The sequence below is a fragment of the Euleptes europaea genome, chromosome 5 (genome assembly GCF_029931775.1).
Source record: "Euleptes europaea isolate rEulEur1 chromosome 5, rEulEur1.hap1, whole genome shotgun sequence".
Taxonomy (NCBI): domain Eukaryota; kingdom Metazoa; phylum Chordata; class Lepidosauria; order Squamata; family Sphaerodactylidae; genus Euleptes; species Euleptes europaea.
Genome location: NC_079316.1, coordinates 36,214,517 through 36,234,171, shown reverse-complemented (window position 1 = coordinate 36,234,171; position 19,655 = coordinate 36,214,517). Strand labels below are relative to the sequence as shown.

Here is a 19,655-nt window from a genome sequence, read left to right as displayed (position 1 = left end):
GGAATTGCAGGAGGGGAGAACGGTTTATAAATCTTACCCCCACTCCAGAATCTTCCCCTCCAGGATTCTGTAGAAGCTCGGTGGCTTGAGAAGGCTAATTTACATTTGCCTTATCCTATAGCTGTGCTTAATAGGCATTGCTCATAGAGTTTATTCAGTGTTCATCAAAGTCATTTTGGGGTCCCCTTTGGTTAATTTACAAAGTAATGTTTGTTCTGTGTACCTAGGGAGTTTCAGTGATTTAAATAAAAATCTAAAACTCACTTGAACAGTGCCCTGAATCTGAACTGGCTGTACATTAAGTAAGTTATAGGGATGAGGGGTTCATGGTTTGTACGTTTGCTATCCAACTCAGAATGTCTAGCTCTGACAGATGAATTGCATTATGGCACTTGTACTAGAGTTAGCAAACAATGTGCTTTGGAACCTTGAACAACTGACAGTGCAATCCTAAAAAGAGTTGCATCTTTCTAAGCCCATTATCTGCAGTTTCAAAAAATTGTTTTATTTTAGTTCATTAAACAAGTTTTATTTGTTCTTTTTTTCCTGTTCTGTCTTCTTGTTAGGGAATGCCAGGGATACCTGGTTATTCAGGTCCTCCAGGTCTTCCAGTAAGTAAAGTAGAACAAATTTCTAGTGTTATTTGTTACCTTAACCACCTTATCACTGTTAATTTTATAAAACTTAAAAAGAGTTGTTGATACCCATTGTTTTGTTGGTCAAGTACAATTGCATCTAGTTTTGCTAATAATCAAAAGTCATTTATGAGTTCTAAATTCACAATAATAGTCAATTTGGCAATGTTGTAACTGCTTTTAGGGTGAACCAGGAAATGTTGGTCTGCCAGGATGGCCAGGAATACCAGGATATAATGGAACCAAGGTAAGAGTGAAACCAGTCAGTTGGTTGCCTACAGGTAACCTGTGTGGTTGTCAATGCGTCAACCTGTGACACCCCTGCACCAGAAGGCATTTCTAAGGGGCTATTACCCCTCTTCCTTTCTCTGCCCATCTGTCTCTTATGTTCTCTTTATTTTCCAGGGTGACCAGGGATTCCCAGGGATTCCGGGGCCAGGAGGACTTCCAGGATTACCAGTAAGTTTCAGTATTTAATGGCCAAGGTTACATTAACAGTGTGGTCTTGATTCGGGTTTCTTATCACCAAGGTTCAGAAAGAGGAAAAGGCTGGGGATTGTGATTCAAATTATCAAAGGATTCTTTATTTTGGATAACTTAAAAATTAAGAGTGAGATCTGCTGCCCTTTGTCTACAGTTCTGCTAACTGTCCACTTAAGTTCTTTGCAATTTTGAACATCATCCTTCCCCATGAGGCCCTCCACCTTAAAGCCTGCTTTGTTAAGTTATTGCTGTTAGATTTTATACATTTATAGTACTGTGTTTTATTTTATTTTTTGTCTCCTAGGGTCCTAAAGGCATCAAAGGAGAGAGGGTAGGTCTATAAGCCTTCCTGCAGGCTCCAGGTTGGGCTCTAGAAACAGTACCTTTGCAGCCTACCCAGCCTACCCAGAAGGCACTGATACAAGTCAAGGAGTTGGTGATGAGTGCAATCCTCTTCTCACATAACCTCCATTTGATGAAGCAGCAAGGAAGCTAAACCAATTTTATTTTTAAAGCCTTCTGAGTGGCCCTGGTGGCTGAGAATCTCTGATACTGGCCTACAATTGTTCTTACTGGTTTTTCTGGATCTACTGTTTTATTTAGTTATTGTTGTTTTCAAGTAGTCATTTTAATTTCTATTGTGATACTGTTTAATCATTGTTAGATTCTTGGAGACTTGTAAATCACAGATACCCACAAGAACAACAGTTCCTGTTGTTAATGCAAGACACGTTCTTAAATCCCCCAGCCACCATTAATGCATCATGTTATATTATGTTCTGTTTTCTAGTGTAATTTGGGTTTTTTGATACTTTTGGGGCATTCATCCTCTGTAGCCAAGTATGCTGGACTATTGATCCATTTTTCTAACACATGGGATAACACAAAACATAATACATTGGACTAATTCACTTTTTCTAATTAAATTCCCAAGGGGTATCCTGCAATTGGCTATGATGAGGGTGACAGAGCTAGAGGTGATCCTGGACTTCCAGGAATGCCTGGCTCTCAGGTAAGCTGTTGCACTACACATGATACTTAAGAATAAAAGAATCTTTGGACACATTAAAGACTAAACAAATGCATTATTGTGGTGACCACAGGGGAGCTTTCTTGGTTGGAATGTAGGAACAAAAAGTGCAGAAGACCTTGTAAAATTGGGGGAGGGGGGCGGACTGTGGATGGTTTTTGGCACCAACCATAGGATGGCTCAGATTAAAAGGTGTCCATGACTTCACCTTTTTTGGATCATTCAGGACTCAAGATAGCTGTCCATGTGCTGGCTGGATGAAGGAAATAAATGAAGTCACCACGGGCATCAATTTACTCCTTTCCTTACATCCCAGAGTTAACAGTGCTGGGGGTTCTGCAGGGATTTTGCAGAGAGCTCAATAAATAATGAAACAGCAACTAATTTAAGTTAATCAAATAATTTGATTTGGATACAAGAAGTAGAAAGGTTGAGGAGGTTAAAATAAAAACATAATAAGGTAATTGGATATAGTCTAAAATACTGTAAACTCCAGGATTCATCCCCCTTCTAGCTTCTCCAACAGTAGTCAGGAATAAAACAAAGAACAATGGCTGGGTGCCTTTTTAGACATAACTAGAAAACATGGTGCCCAGATACCCCACTGGCTCTTTTCTCTAACCTGGTCATGAAGGCATTTATGGACAAATCCTTTTTATTTGTTTGTTTGTTTTAAATGGTGGGGGAGAACAAGGGATAAAAATTTAAATCCAGCAACTAAAAAAGATTTTCTTTAAAAGAAAAAAGAAAAATATATACATAAAGACAAAAATATAACAACTGTGGTAGTGGATCTACTCATAAGTTTCAATCAACAGTTTCCAAATATTGAAAAGAAAAGCCCATACACAATTGCCATCTCTATGCCATGTGTTTAAATATTGTTAGAGTTCTAAGGTCCTCAGTCGATTGATTTACGGGACATGGGCTTTTATCGTTCCAGTGTTGTAATACGAGTCTTTTAGCTATAGTAAGGGCACGGAGGGTCCAGTTTTGTTCACCATCACTTAGTCTCCAAAAGATGGGCAGATAGAACATAAGCATCTTCAAAAATCAATTAACATTCTAATACAAAATTGATATTAGTAATAACTTCTTCCCAGAAAAATCTAATGACTGGACAGCCCATAGTATATGTTTAAGGGATGTGTCCTGTGAGTTACAGCACCATCAATTAGACACTTCACTCAGTTCTTTGCTAAAGAGTTGCTGTGGTGTCCACTGTATCCTAAACATAATTTTGTGCTGAACAAGTCTCAACTTAAGATCCATGGAGAGTTCCGGTATAAACTTTAAGCCATATCCCATTTTGTGCCAAAATAGGGCAATCTAGCTAATTCCATTCATTTCTGAGACTGAAGATCATATTTATCAACCAACATCAAATATTTATAAACAAATATTGTAGGTTTCATTTCCCCCCTTAATTCAGTTAGAGTTTTCAGATGTGAAGGGACTCTCCTTAATTCAATTAGATTTTCTAAATGCAAAAGGACTTTGAAACACTTAATTCCACAGGGCCATATTTAGATACCAACAAATGGAACAGCTATAAGTATTGCCATTCTACAGAAGATGACCGGGTCATATCTAGACCACAGCTGAGAAAATGACAAAAACTCATGATCATCTATCATTTGGCCCAATGTAAAAATCCCCATATTTTTCTAAGCCTAGAAAAGATTTCTTCCAAATTTTTAAATCTAGATTCATTCATAATGTTAATTTAGCATATGAAAATGGATCAAACTGATGTTGTGCCACTATACACCATTGTTCTCTAGTTGCAGAAATTGCAGGAGGAATGGGTGGATGAATCTTAAAAGTGTGGCAGAATCCATTCATTGGTCTTTCTGGTAGCTGGCTTGGCTATTGTGTCCAATGGGTACTGTCTGATTTTGCAGTGCCTCTGTCTCTCCTCCTTGAAAACAGAAAATCAAGCAATTAAAGATACATCTATTATGCTACTATGCAAAACATACTGATCCAGGCAAGAGAGTGAACAATCCCATTAGAGTGAGTTCAACTCATTCCCATTGGGTGATGAACTTGCACATAAGGCAGGCAGGGCAGTTATTTCTGTAGTGAGCCAGCCATTCCCCAATTGTCATTCTTTGTCATTGTTTTATGATGCAGTAATTGGTCTTGTATTATGAATCTTTTCATTATACTGAAAAGAAGACTAGAAATATCCCAAATGTATAAATAAATGGGAGCAATACACTATGCACACTCAAATAAAGCACTATTTTATATTTGCATTATTGTATAAGAAATGAAAAATTATCTGTATTTCTTTCTTTGATGTGAAGGGTGAGCCAGGACCTCAAGGATTACCAGGTGAAGTTGGAACAGAGGGCCCTCCAGGATTTCCAGTAAGAAGAAAATCTGAATTTATTTGTTGGTTGAAGATTGGGATCGTTCAAAGAGCTTCTGTGACATTATAGTGGGAGCCTCTGCTGTGGGTCTCTATTCCATTGTGGCAAGCACAAGAGCCTTCACAGCACTGTTGAAAAGTCAACTGCTGCAAAGACTAGAAAAAGCAAATCTCAGACTATGATATAACAATAACTGATTTAAAAATAGAATTGTTGTATTAAATGATGTTTTATCAGTATTATTGTTTTCAGAATTACACTTTCGTTGTTTATGCATGGGTACTTTAATTCACGTTCGCCCCCCGTCTGTCTCGGTTGTTCCTTGGATTTATGCATGAGTTTTCCCTCCATTAGAGAAGACCTCGCTGCCAGCCCTCACAAATCCTGGCACTTCCGGTTCCTCTGTTAACCCAATTCTTCCCTCTCCCCTGAGCTCAGCCCAGGTGAAATCCTCATGCATAAGGCAAAGCGTGGGACACAGAAGCTTGGTTTCTCTCATAGCCAATTACAAAGCAGTGTGTAAAGAGGCAGGGATTCAAATGCTTCCTGGGAGCTCTTTCTGAGCAGAAGAAAGGCTTTTTAAATAAGAGGGTTGGATTTCCCCCCCTTTCAGATTTCTCCTTTTTTGTTTTGTTCTTAAAATGCTTTTTATGCAACAATTGGGTTGGGGGGCGGGGAGGAATTTTCTCTCACAATAAGCTCTACAAAGTAAGCCAATTGCAAAGCAGCATTTAAAGGGGCGGGGACATAATTTGAGCTTGGAGACTGCTGGTGCATAGATTCCCAACAGGAAAGTGTGGGTCCAGTGAGCAACGAACCTCAGGTAATACTCCCATGCATAAATGACCGGTATGTAGTTTTGCATCTGCAAGTAATCCCTCCAGATTTTCATGTTTACAGTAAGTTGTAGGTAGATATTAAGGCATGTCACTGCCCATTTGTTCTTGCAACTGGAACATAATAAAGTTCAGGTAAAGGACTGAATGTTTTTAATCTGTATTTTTCCCCTCTTAGGGAGAACAAGGAAGATCTGGATTGCCAGGGCCCAAGGTATTTTTTGAATTTGATATGAATGACAAATGTTGAATTGTGTCTATTGTGTGGTTTGGAGAAAAAAATAAGAACATATTTATATTTCTTTTGCAGGGTCTCATGGGTGTTAAAGTCATTGGAGCCAAAGGTAGAAAGGTAACTATATATAAATGCAATTTCTTTTTGTTTTGCTGCCCACTGAGAGTCTACAAATAGGTGAGCTGTATCACACCCTGCAATCCTTTCTGCCATCGTACCTCTTCTGTGGCATTATTCAAATTTTATTCTTTATAAGTGAATCTCTGAAAATCTTAATCAGTTATTTCATTTGAGTTCTGCACAGGCCATCTGATAGTCACAGCAGGGTCCTCCAGTGCCATCCTAAGCAGAGTCACACCCTTAAAAATCCACTGAAGTCATTGGGATTAGAACAGTGTAATTCTGCTTAGGGTGGCACAGTTTGTTCCTCTTGCAAATTAGCTGCCCAAGTGTCATGCTGTCATTGATTCAGCTGAAGGAGCATGAATATCTGTGATGTCATAGAGCACCAAGGCCCAGACATCTGGCTGTTCTAGAGTAAGAGGGGAAACTTTGAATCCACATTCCGAGACCCATGGACATTCATTGTTTAAATTAAATCAGAATGAATTCTTTATATATTCACACTAATGACATTGGGACACCACCTTGCTGATTCAGGTCAGCTGAAAAGTCTCTGTGCTAGAAAATGGCAGATTTTCCTACGTACTTGATATAGTAAGAATCATTGTTCGATATTTATGGCCAAATTCTGCTCATGGTGAAAATTTCAATTTTTAATGAAATCCATTATTATACAATTACTATATACATATTTAGATCTTGCAGAAACATTTTGAATGGAATGGTTTAATTAACAAGGTTTTTATTAGAGAGTAAAAGCAATTTTTTAAAATGCTGGGAAGGGGTTAATTATAAAATTACTGAGATACATGATTTCTTGAACAGGTTCACCAGTCACTTGAAATTATTTATTAATTTGGTACATTTTTATCCCACCCACCCCATATGTCATTCTCCCTTTCCCTCCTCCATTCTACCCTCACAACTCCATGAAGTAGTTCAGGGTTAGGGAGAGAGAGTGATATGTTCTCTTCTATTCCTATAACCAATTACAGGTTTTCAGTAAATTATTATTTTCAACCTTCTTTGATTTTCATGTTGTCTTTTGATTTGCCAAAAAAGATTTATTTTTACTACTTATTTCCCCATCATTCTATTGTGTGTACCTTTCTTAAGCTTCATTTGTTTTAACACATACTTTCCTAGCTGCTGTAATCATATACAGTAACCGTTTGCATTAACTCTAATAGTTTTTCTTTTTAATGACAGGGTGACAGTGGATTAATGGGCCCCCCTGGACCACCAGGAACTGTTATTGTAACACTAACTGGAGCTGAAAATACAACGGTAGTAGTACAATACGCATCATATACAACAAACGCTAACAGTGCAGTCCTGAGCAGAGTTACACATTTCTAAATATGTTTAAACTGAATGGCTTAGAAGGGTGTAACTCAGTTTAGGATTGCACTGTAATTCCTCAGAAATACTTGGCTCAGCAGGAAACTAAGGAAGAGTTACAAGGCTCTGAGACCCTGGAAAATGAGGAATGATGTAGCATAGGATTTCCCAGCAATACTATTGCTTCTTCACTTCATGTGAATTTTGGGATTAATACCAGTTGCCCTAGTAATCCCTCTATATCCCAGTTAGCAATTTGGCAAGAGAGCGGGAAGACTGTCCTATTTTTATTTTATTTTATTTTATTTATAACCCATGCTTTTCCCCAATGGGGACCCAAAGCAGTTTATCTCCCTTCTTCCACTTTAACCTCACATCAACAACCCTGTGAGGTAAATTAGGCTGAAAGATTGTGTTGGGCCCAAGGTCACTTGATGAGCTTCCATGGCAGAGCAGGGATCCAAACCCACTTGTTTCAAGATCCTAGTCTGCCACTCAAATTATGACACCCCACTGGCTCTCACCTTTCCCTTTTTCCCTGTGAGTTTCCCAGTTGGCAATTCTTATGCTGAACTGATCTGTACAAGTAGGGAAGTTGTAAAACACAACCCTCCTCCTGGGGAATGGGCAGTTCTTTAGAAGATGCTGGAAAAATAAGAAGTAAGCTGCCTTTGTGCCTTTATACTGCATTCCATTTTAGCATATGTACTGTTAGTGTTTTATTTGTCTCTATTTTTCAGTCATTATGCTTTTCAATAACTACGTAGTCCTTTCATTGAATAATCAACAATTTTAATATTTTCGTGACAGGAATTAAAAGGAGCTAAAGGAGAAAGAGGATCACAGGGACCCTCTGGACCACCAGGAGAATCAGTAAGTGTGTGTGGTGTTTTTGACAACTCTGTTCCTTTAATCTGGGACAAAGTTTTAGACTGCCCAAGTTCACGCCAGGAAGGGCAGGCCATTTCTGAAGGGGGGGGCAGTTAGGCAGCGGTCGGGAGCGGGGCAGCCATGCTGCCTCCACAGAGGTTTCCCGGCCACCAAAAATAAAATAAAAGGAATTTAAAATATAAAAGAAGAAAAATGCCCCTTTGAAAACAGCAAGGCTACACCACCAAAAAAGGTGGCATAGCAATGCCGTAGTGCGAGGGGGCATTCCCAGGGCAAAAGGGGTAAGGAAGCTGTCTAAAGGTAGATCCTCCCCCAGGAATGCCCCAGGAACAATCCCCCACTCCAGCGTCGGCTTTCCCTTCTGGGAATTCCCTGCCGGCGTGGCTGTGCTGGTGATGGGGGCTGGCGCAACTCTGCAGATCTCTGATGCTGGTGTGTTTGCCCCCGGGATGGCATAAGTACCCCTTACGCTGACACAGGGTCAGTCCGGTTCCTAAGGAGTTCTGCCCCCCCCCCTTAGGATTGCTGCCTTAGTGTGGATAGGAACAGGGAGAAAGGAAGTTGTAGTCACAGCAGCTTCTCACAGGTAAATAACCTGAATTATTAAACTGTTCTTGTGTTTGAAACTGTGCTGCCTCCTTATTCAAATGCTAGCATTAACAACAAGTGGCACTAAATCACAATCTAGTAGGTGACTGTCTAACATTGCTCATCTTCAGCAGTATGTATTAGTGAGCTATTAGCCTAAACATAGAAGCGAAGGTGCCATGGTTTATAGTCTGATCTCATCAGATCTCAGAAGCTTAGCCGAGTCAGTTCTTGGAAGGGAGACCACCAAGGAAGGCTCTGCAGAGGAAGGCAATGGCTTCTCACTTGCTTTGAAAGCCCCTTGCCATCCTAAACCGAGTTACACCGAGTTACACCCTTGATTTGAGTGGAAATAGAAAGGTGATAATGTGATACTAAAATATAAAGTGTCAACTTATATTTGCAAAAAGAGTTACCTTCATTGGAACCATGTGCCTGTCTATACTTCAAGTATATTTAAAAATCGTGAATTTTCCTTATGTACTCCCTACCATGGACTCTTGTGATAATATGTGTATATTTTTTTGTTTTGCAATAAATCAATTGGACTCTGGGACTGAACAGTAGCTATGTTTTAGCATCTGCTTACAAACTAAATTTTCTGTGTGCAAAATGCCATCAAGTCGCAGGTGACCCAGCAGGGAAGTGATTAAGCAGAGGTGGTTTGCCATTGCCTTCTTCCGCAAAGTCTTCGTTGGTGGTCTCTCATCCATATACTGATCCTGCTTAACTTCTGGGGTCTGACGAGATCGGGCTACACTGCACCATTCCACATCCCACAAACAAAATTAGCAAGGTGACATCAGGGCCCTCGGGACCTTAAAGAGTTCCGCAGGGCCTGCAAGACAGAGCTATTCCGCCAGGCCTATGGCTAAGGACAGCCATAAATATCAAATATCATCTGCTGGCCTCCCTAAAGGGACCAGGCAAGTTAAAGGGACCAGGCAAGTAGGTGATGTGAAAGACCTCTTCCTGAGACCCTGGAGAGCCGCTGCCTGTCTGAGTAGACAATACTGACTTTGGTTCTTGTAGGTTATCCAGGCTGTGTGACCGTGGTCTTGGTATTTTCTTTCCTGACATTTCGCCAGCAGCTGTGGCAGGCATCTTCAGAGGAGTAACACTGAAGGACAGTGTCTCTCCTTCAAATACTGACTTTGATGGACCAAGCGTCTGATTCAGTATAAGGCAGCTTCATGTGTTCATGTGAGTGCACAGGCACAAAGATGCAAATTCACAGAAAAGAACCCAAACACATTAAAATGCTTTGAAAGTGACCAAGGGATGAGATAGTGCCCAGGAAAACAGACAGCACAAACCAGTGCTATCCAAACCAGTTGTGAAAAGTATATAAATAGCAGCAACAAATAAAAAAAAAAATATTTTTCTGTATGTTTGTTATATGTATCCTTCTTTTCCTGGCAAATGTTATAAATCAGAATCTTATTTTAGGTGTAGAGTAAAATGGAATGGCTGATCCCATAACTTCACAATAGGCATCCATCTGGGGTACGTTCAACAGGCAAGGTCTAGGAGTTCTGTGCTTAAAACCCAACTCTCAAATGTGAGGAGACCTGATTTGGATAGGAACCATGGTGTGTGAAGAATGAAGGCTTCTGCTTTCCCCTATGCCCTTTTCCCAGTCTGAAACAGTACTTGGGAACCACTGTTTGTACCACTGAGGAATCAGTACATGTAAATTTCCATCAATACATGTAAATTTCCCCAATAGGACAAATAGCAGCATCCTGGGGCTGTTTCAGGATGGGAAAATGGCACAGGGGAAATGCTTAAGCCTTCTCTCCCTGTGTGCTGTGATCCAGATCTAAACAAGGTCCCCACAAGCCTAGGAACTGAGTTCTGAGCATGGAAACTGCAGCACATATATGATAAACAGGACCCAAGGAGAACACACAGAAAATGTTATGTGCAGTTAGGCCTGTCGGTTGTAGAACTCTAGATGAGTGTATTGTTCTCAGCTGAAAAGGAAGGTGTGCAAAATGAAATACTGTCAATGAATCTGGACTGGGAGGACTTTTAAGAATATTTTATGTGTATGAAGCTTTGTTATATAAATATATGAATAATTTTTCTAAAATTCTTCAAATTCTAAATTCGGGGTGGGGGGGATCTAGAACCTGAAGCATTGTGAACTTACACTGCTCAGCAGTTTTGGTTAATATTCACTTGTGACAATTTTAAGATGCTATAGAAGTGAAAATATTACAGGAAGATGTAAGTTGTGTGTTTGATGTAGAAGAATGAATCTTTTTAAAAAATCTCATACTGTGGTTTGATGGATCTTTGTTTTAGGGTTTACCTGGTGATTTTCAAAGTGAACGGGGAGATAAAGGAGAGCCAGGCTCTGAGGTTAGTAACTTTTTTTTTGTGGGCAGGTGTTTTTAAAAAGCTATTCAGTACTGTTATAGAAACGTCATTATGTCCAGAAAATGTCGGGCTTTACATTTAAATGCATTTATTATTATCAAAGCAGTACTGGAAAAGTTCATATGTATTCGTAAGGATGATAGTGTTTGATTTTTAGTTTTAGTGATGATCTATAACTTGTGGAATTTTCTTTGTGGTGAGATGAGGTTGGCACGCACCCTGCTTTCCTTTGGGAGAGGAGTAAAGGCTGAATTTTTTCATTGTGCCCTTTCTGCTGCATCTTGCCTGACAATTTGGAATGTTGATACTGGGCAGTTGTTTGTATCTGCTCTTTGCTGGTCCGGTTTCTCCTGTTATGTACCTGTTGACTAGCATTCTAATGTAACTGCTTTGATATCTTAACTTGCTGTTATTGTTGTTGTCATCATATGCTTTTAGAACTGTTGAAAAGCAGTATAAAATATCTTAAACAAATACATCGTTCCATATATTCAGTTTATTAAATCATGCTTTACTATCATGATATGTTGTACATTGGAAGAACTATTTACATTATTTCCCTATTTTGTTCAATAGTTACTATCATATGCATAGTATTTTTGGTGCTTTTCCTTTCCTTTCCTTTTATTTTGTTTTTGTTTTTTTTAAATTAGGGTAAGCCTGGAAAGGACGGCATCCCCGGTCCACCTGGCTCACGGGTAACCAGAGCATCTTTAAATTGTTTTGTATCATTCAATGATTGTGTTGTGTAGTGGTTAGAGTATTGGACTAGTTGTAGAGAGACCCATATTCAAAGCCCTATTTCCCATATAAAACTCACTGGGTGATGCTGGGGCCAGTGGTACTCTCTTATCTCGACCTATGTCGCAGGGTTACTGTGAAGATAAAATGGAGGAAGGGAGAAAAATGAGGACCTTAGAGGAAGAGCGGGATGAAAGTGCACTTAAAAAAATCAGTGTGAAAGCATAGTAACAATCATGACCACTGAAGGCTTGGGAAAGACTTTAGGGTGCTGGCAAAAGAAATAGCAGTCCGTATCTTATTCTCCATTATTACTGGATGGTGGCTCAGTACAGGATTGGGTGAGAGGGGAGAAGGGGCAGCGCAAGGCCTAGTTCACACATTCAGGAGAATGATGTGACAATGGGAAATGCAATGTAATGATGTGGAAGAGCCCTGCAGTGACAGAATGGACTATGCTAGTTCATACTGTGGGTGAAGAATTCTAGCTCTTAATGTCTCCTCACTTTAAAAAATGGATGTCAGAGAGCTTGCAAGCAAGCAGGTGGGGGAAGGGTAGGTGGGCATCAGAGGAGGCACATGGTCAGTGGCAGTGGGCCCCACCAGAAGCCCTGGGCCCTGGCAGCTGGCCCAGCTCAGGGTATCTTGACGCCAGCCCTGTATACCAGTGTGAAATTTCCAAATTCAGCACTGTTCCAGGTAAAATCAGATGGCACAGAGCAAACTCTTGTGAATTGTATATGAAATTAATATTAAACCAGTTGTGTTTCTGCAGGGAGCAAAAGGTGATCAAGGTTTGCAAGGATTGTCTGGAAAAGCTGGATTAAAGGTAAAAATGAAGAAACATTTCACTGTTTATAAAACTGGTAATTTGCAAGAACTGTGACAGGAAGAAGGGCCATGAGTAGAAGTAGAGTAGTCCTTGTAAAAGTTGAACCTCTAGAATAGTTGAAGAAGAAGAATATGTTTTCGAGATGCAAACAACTCATGGCAACCCCATCCACAGGCCATTCCAGGCAAGAGACAAGTAGAGGTGGTTAGCCATTGCCTTCCTCTGCATAGCAAGCCCAGTCTTTCTTGTTGGTCTCCCATCCAAGTACCAACCATAGCCAGCCCTGCTTAGCTTCCAAGTCCTGACAAGCTGGGATAAGCTGGGCTATTCAGGCTGCTCTAGAATGGTTACAGGGTAACAAAAGGAAACCAGAAAATTGGAAACGGCAGAAGCAGAGTTCTGTACCCAAGAAAAATGCATGATTATGCCAGGAGGGCCAACTATTACGACCAGGCCTTTGTCAGGATGGTACAAAGCAAATAGTGTTGAAAGAGATGTAGCTGTGTTTAAGGAATGAGAATACAAAGACTGTGGGAAGGACCATGTAGGCAATAATCAACACTGGATCCCAGCAGTTGCTTAGACAATCTATCAATTTTTTTTTACAGTTAACAGTTGTTTGACAGTGGAATCAGCTACCTAGGGCTCCCCCTCACTGGCAGTCTTTAAGCAGAGGCTGGACAAACACTTGTCAGGGATGCTCTAGGCTGATCCTGCATTAAGCAGAGGGTTGGCCTAGATGGCCTGTATGGTCCCTTCCAACTCTATGATTCTAATTCTGACACAGGATGGTGGGCACAATCCAAAAATGGCTGCTGCAGGAGTTGGATCCAAACACAATGGAAGCCCAAGTGTAGGGGTGAAGAGGGTTTATTTAAAAACACACACACACACACACACACACACACACACACACACACACTGGGAAAGAGGAGTGATTGCAGCAGCTGCCGCTGCAACAATGTCATTTTAGTCTGCTTAGCCAATCTGATCTTCAGTGGCCAATCAGAAGCCCTGCTGGGGAAGGGCCTCACCTGGCCCCACCCACCTTCTAAAATATTTGATGGTCACCAAGAAAAGTGTGGGCAGGCACTGTGATACCCATGGACACCATACTGGGGACCCCAGCTAAATTATTACCAAAATAAATGTACAGGCCTGCTGCAAAGCAATACACTCTGATGCGGAATCTTCTCCCTAATCCCTGGCATACAGGGCTGGTTGTAGTTACGATAATGTAAAGGGGGAGTCAATTTACAATCATTGTTTTAAATGTTTTCTCCACCCCCAATTAAAAAAATGTTGGTAAAGCTTATTTTATTTGTTTTATCAGGTTTGTTAAAAAAAAACTATATCCACTCACAATTAAATGAGCTGAGCTAAAAATGTGTGTGTGTGTAAAGTGCCCTTTTTTGGGTTTTCATGGCAAGAGACTAACAGAGGTGGTTTGCCAATGCCTTCCTCTGCACAGCAACCCTGGTATTCCTTGATGGTCTCCCATCCAAATACTAACCAGGGCTGACCCTTCTTAGCTTCTGAGATCTGACAAGATCAGGCTAGCCTGGGCCATCCAGGTCAGGGCGAGCTAAACAATGCATTGCCTAAAAATATGTTTCAGAGACAGTGTCAACCCATGGTTTGCCACAACATGAACATGCCCTGTGCTCATACATTCCCTCATAACTCTCACATTTGGATGCTGCTTTGTAATCCTGTTTTGAAGGAAAACAAAAATATACTTTACTGGTTCTGACTCCTTTAGATCGACAATTTGTTTCTCCAATTTATTTCACTGTGACCAGTTTTTTTTGTTGTTGTTTTTAATACAGGGGAGTAAAGGTGAAGTTGGCCGACAAGGAATTCAGGGTCCAGTAAGTGCAAATTATGTTCACCTTGATATAGCAGTTCAATAAATCACATTTATTTATGTTGTAGTCACAGACCTTAACAATTCAACAAATAGCAGCTTTTATTTCAAAATTAGGAGAACATACCCTCTAATATACATTGTGCTAATAACTGTCTCACTTTTAGACATATGCAGCTAAAATGTATATAAAAGATGATGTATATTTCACTTGTTTTTCCTTGCCCAGGAACCCTCAGAACCTGAACTCTCCTGTGAATGTCCAGAAGAGATCAGGCCCTGAAGTGCTCAGGTTTCAAAATGCAGGAGAACTGGGTATCATTGCCATGAGACCAGAGTCAATACACACAGTCCAGTGCAGGCAAGGGGCAAGTTCTAATTGGGTCTGTAAACAATTAAAAGGTCAGATGCAACAAATGTTCAAGACACGCAGGAGGTAGAATTCTGAAAGAAGTTGGGAAGCCATTACACAATAGCAACCAATCTGTGTCAAACTCTTGCTTCTGGTGGCTGTGCTTTTCTCTTCATTGTTACTATTTCTCTCTCTTTTCTTCTATCTTTCCCTCTCTCTCTCTTTTTTTAAGACAGAGTATTACAATGAGATGCCTGGTGAAAAAGGAAATAAAGGCTACACTGGGCCTCCAGGACCTAAAGGGCAGCCTGGAAGACCTGGTAAGAGACCTTCACCAGATTTTGGTCACATAGCAGGGGCTGGCTGTACACTGGCAGTACTTGGAAGAAGTGTCTGCCTGGGAAAACCATTTTGCATCATGTGCTGCTGTTGAAGAAATGGGGATGGAGAAAGAGTATGGGCTTTCAGAGTGTCCCTGACTCATTCAGGTCAGCAGTGCTTTGTAATTAGGGCCTGGTTAGGTCTACATATACAATCGTTAGACTCCTGAGGTGGTAAAGAAGTAGAGAAGCAGTAAGTACAGTAATCCCTTCCGTTTGCAGATTTGTGACTTTACTTTTTAGTGGTCTAATCACATGCTCTTGTCTGCAGCCTGTTTTTACTCTCACCACTCTGTCACTGTAATCAGTACATCATTAGATTTTGCAGGAGATGTTGTTTTGATACTGGGAGACTACTGGGTGGATTTCACCATTCACTTCCAGGAATGTATTTGCCCCTCAAATGGGGCAGACTACCAACGATCAGGGACCTGGAGACCAAGTCCTACAAGGAAAGACTGAGGGACTTGAGAATGTTTAGTAGGGAGAAGATGAGCTTGAGGGGGGACATGATTGCTTTCTTTAAGTATTTGAAGGGCTGTCATTTAGAGGAGGGCAGGGAGCTGTTCCTGTTGGCAGCAAAGGATAGGACTCACAATAATGGGTTTAAATTACAAACAGAAAGGTACTGGCTGGATATTAGGGGGGAAAGTTGTTGAGCAGTGGAATTGGCTGCCTATGGAAGTGTTGCGCTCCCCCTCTCTAGTAGTCTTCAAGTACCAGCTGGACAAACACTTGTCAGGAATGCTCTAGGCTGATCCTGCATTGAGCAGAGGGTTGGACTAGATGGCCTGTATGGCCCCTTCCGATTCTATGATTCTACTGCATCAGTTCATAATGCTGCTCACCTGCTGTCTCCACCCACCACCTATTGTCACCCTCCTAGAAGCTGAAGTAGATAATGCTCTTTTCCTTATTTCCTTATTCCTTATTATCTTCTCCTTATTTCCTTATTAAGGAGGCCTCACTTCAAAAAGGATGTGGACAGAATGGAGCGGGTACAGAGGAGAGCGACGGGGATGCTTTAGGCTGATCCTGCATTGAGCAGGAGTTTAGACTAGATGGCCCTTCCAACTATGATTCTGTGATTTCCCAGGGATCTTTTAGCATAGTACAGCAAGCTATGCATGCCCAACATAAGAGGTTAGGGGTGGTTAGAAGACATGGCAGGAATGAGGACAAGGCAGAGGCTCACCTCTGAAAATATACTACCTAAGGCCTCCCCTCATCTCATTGTAAAGCAAGCCATAGCTCTCCATCTCAAAAATAGATCCCCCCATTCTCGTAGAGTCTAATGAGAGCAAGGAGGGCAAGGAGGTTGGTTGATTACAGCTTGCTTTATTGGCCAAGAAGTCATAACTGGGTGAGTCAGGATCCAGACAAACAGCTCCGCAATCCTGTCACACCGAGGCAGGGCACATGCAAGAGGTTTTATAGATGTTTGACATTCCAATACAACAATGATACATTTTCTTAGCATCAGCAAAAAAAATCTGCTTTCTCAAAAAGGGGGCTGAGGGAGGGGGACTCTGGTGAGGACTCTCCAGCCCCCCACCCCTAAAACATGTCTTGCATAAAGCATACACACTCTATAAACCCCTCCTTGTTGTGCCCCAAAAGCCTCTTGGCTAACTAATAATAATAAAAACCCGCACTTTGCTGAAAAATCCACCTGGAGGTGGCAACCAGAAAAAACATGGTCCAGAACCACTCTAAAAGCCCAGGGGCTGGAAACTGGCCTGCCTCCTTCCTCCCCTGTACAGATAGGCCCACACATTCCACACCATCAACCCCTCCTTCACCTACATGTTCATAGCCCCCCCACCCCTGCTTTTTAATTTTTTTTAATTAAAAAAATGGCGTCTTAGAGCCTTGCTCTGAAATAGGGCAGGCTTCTTCTTTAAACACAGAGCTCCGCAGGCCACACTATGAACTGCGGCCCAGAAACACCCGAGGGGATGATTGGCAGCTGCCAATCATCACCAGCCACCCAGGGCTCCCACACACAACCAGCCCAGACTCCCTGCTGGCCTAGGGCAAACACAGACCTGCAAAAAATGACAGGTAGAGAAGAGAAAAGCTACGTTTTTCTATACTACTTTCCTTGCTAAGTTAGTTTCTACCTGCAGGGTGTTTTATGTAAGAGAATATTGAACTATGTGATTCTTTATCTGCAGCTAGAAATGGTAACATCCATTCAACCACTTCTCATTTCTGCTGCATAGTAGTGTATGTAAAGATCCAAATTTAGTCTTTGGAAAGGGCTAAAAGGCAAGTTACATAAAATGTTTACGTTTTTTTTTTCATTGCTGCACAGTGAATCACAGTCACTTGTTAATATGCCCACATACAAGCACAACCAATACAGAAGCTAGTATGGGTGATATTCATCAGGTTGTGTTCACAGTAGACTCATTTGAAACAAGCTAAAATAATACCAACATAATCCAGGGTTTGAATATATTGTTTTTGCAGGGCTAAGAGGTCCTCCCGGGGCAACTGGTAGGCCAGGTATGTATTGCAGCAAAGATGGTCAAATATCCAAGTAATCCTGCTAGCTCTTGCCTGTTACACATTATGAGGAGGAGGTTGGGTAAATATCCATCAGAGGAAAGACGACTACTTGCACACAGGGTCTTTTTTCCTTCTCTCAGGCTTGTGGTGTGTTTTCTTATTGGAAAGAGCAATATTGCTCCTTCCTCTTCACCTTCCCCCTTGTTCTGCCATTTATCTTCAGGTTTCTGGTCAGAACCTGTTTCCTGCTTTCTCTCTTCTTTCATGAGTAGTCTTTATTCACAAACAAGCTATTGTTCATTTGAGGAGGCTTTCCTGCTCTTTACAGGAAACAGTTAAGGATAGATGACTCATTATCACCTTTTCAGCAGGGCTGTGTTTCCCCATCTGGCCCCCTTTCTGTTTTCTTTGCCTCCCAGTTCTTGGGGAACACATGAAGCTGCCTTATACTGAATCAGGCCATCCAGGTCTATCAACATCAGTATTGTCTACTCAGACTGGCAGTGGCTGTCCAGGGTCTCAGGTAGAGATCTTTCACATCATCTACTTGCCTAGTCCCTTTAAACTGGGGATGCCGGGGATTGAACCTGGGACCTTCTGCATGCCAAGCAGATGTTCTGCCACTGAGCCATGGCCCCTCCTGAACTTTATTAACATAGGAGTACCCCATAAAGTTCCATATATGTACAAGGAGAAGTTCACTGATCATTTTTAAAAATGTTTAAATAGATGCTTCTGAATGGCTGCAAACATTGGTACGCACTAACAATAGAAACAAATAATAGAAGTTGTAAAATAAGGTGTTAATTTATTGGAATCATTTCAACAACTGCCTAATTATAAAATTTTGCATTAGGTGTTTCAAGACCTGGTCCAAGTGGTCCACAAGGTGGTTCAGGCCTCAAAGGAAATAAAGGAGAGAGAGGGAAGCATGGCACAAATGTTATTGGTCCACCAGGATTTCCTGGATCTCCAGGTAGACCTGGCCAACCAGGATTGCCAGGTTCCCCAGGAAAACAAGGTAGAGCAACATTGCAGTATCAGTGTGTGCACATGTGGTCAGAATGGTTTTGTCATTGTGTCAGTACAACTCAGGGATTATTGCACTGTCAGCAATTGGACTCTTAGCCAAGAACAATGTCCAATCTCACACAACAAGAAAATAAGACTCAGGTGTGATGAATATTGAAGGAAAGAAAGTATACGGACATTTTCCAAATGATACCACCTGATATGAACAAAGAGCAAATCCTGGCTTTCCTCAACCATTGAAGCAAGTGGTGCTTCGGAACAGCGCAGGCAGCATCACCTTCGTGTTATCAGAAACAGCTGCCTCCACCATGGAATGGCTTGGGACCTCCTTACATATTTCTGATTGCCCACGTTGGCCATGTCAGACATTTTGTGGCCGCTATACCCTCCCCCCACATGGAAACCATTTTGTGGTGGTGCCCACTAACAGTTCTGAAAAGACCAAAAGTGCCCAAAGGTTCAAGTTTTAGAGAAGAATGTAAGAAAATTAACAAGGAACAGATTTGTTTAATATTGGACTACAGAACTTGAAATGTTCAGACCTTGTCTTTGCTTCACTCTATAATCACCCAGGTAGTAGAAAAGGAACCTGGTCATTAGTTACCAAAATGCACTTTGATAATAGACCAATAAATGTTACAGCTATTTGACATGCCTGTTTTCTTCCAAAAATGTTAAGAATTGCTACTAAATGTCAACAACCAGTGAGTTTCTGACAGTTACTGTATTATTCATACATATAGCTTGGGATTAGTTTCTGTCTTTCTTCCATATTCTCAGTGATATTGCATGAATGCTGCCTAAAACTGAGCTCCTTTTAAGTCCCTATGACCTTTACGGAAACTAGCATTTTAAGAGCTTGCAAGGCATAGCACTATATTTTTGTGTATCTCACAAATAGGTACTATAACTTTAACAAAAGGAGAACCAGGACCATCTGGGAATCCAGGATGCACGGGTTCTCCAGGACTTCCAGGAGAAAGTGGAGCTAAAGGTTAGTTATTCCACAACC

General features: G+C 41.2%; 1 protein-coding gene across 1 annotated transcript in view; it reads left to right on the top strand.

Moving 5' to 3' along the window:
* The first annotated feature begins 569 nt into the window (after positions 1–569).
* The window catches only part of COL4A3 (collagen type IV alpha 3 chain), a 60,396-nt gene continuing 41,310 nt past the window's right edge, over positions 570–19,655 (top strand). The window contains exons 1-18 of the mRNA XM_056849721.1: positions 570–611; positions 820–882; positions 1,041–1,094; positions 1,423–1,449; positions 2,053–2,130; positions 4,461–4,523; positions 5,541–5,576; positions 5,673–5,714; positions 6,930–7,007; positions 7,872–7,934; positions 10,851–10,907; positions 11,579–11,623; positions 12,442–12,495; positions 14,328–14,369; positions 14,950–15,037; positions 17,573–17,608; positions 18,468–18,632; positions 19,545–19,637. Of these exons, the coding sequence (XP_056705699.1) occupies positions 570–611; positions 820–882; positions 1,041–1,094; positions 1,423–1,449; positions 2,053–2,130; positions 4,461–4,523; positions 5,541–5,576; positions 5,673–5,714; positions 6,930–7,007; positions 7,872–7,934; positions 10,851–10,907; positions 11,579–11,623; positions 12,442–12,495; positions 14,328–14,369; positions 14,950–15,037; positions 17,573–17,608; positions 18,468–18,632; positions 19,545–19,637 (1,126 nt within the window). The remainder of the gene's footprint in view (positions 612–819; positions 883–1,040; positions 1,095–1,422; positions 1,450–2,052; positions 2,131–4,460; positions 4,524–5,540; positions 5,577–5,672; positions 5,715–6,929; positions 7,008–7,871; positions 7,935–10,850; positions 10,908–11,578; positions 11,624–12,441; positions 12,496–14,327; positions 14,370–14,949; positions 15,038–17,572; positions 17,609–18,467; positions 18,633–19,544; positions 19,638–19,655) is intronic.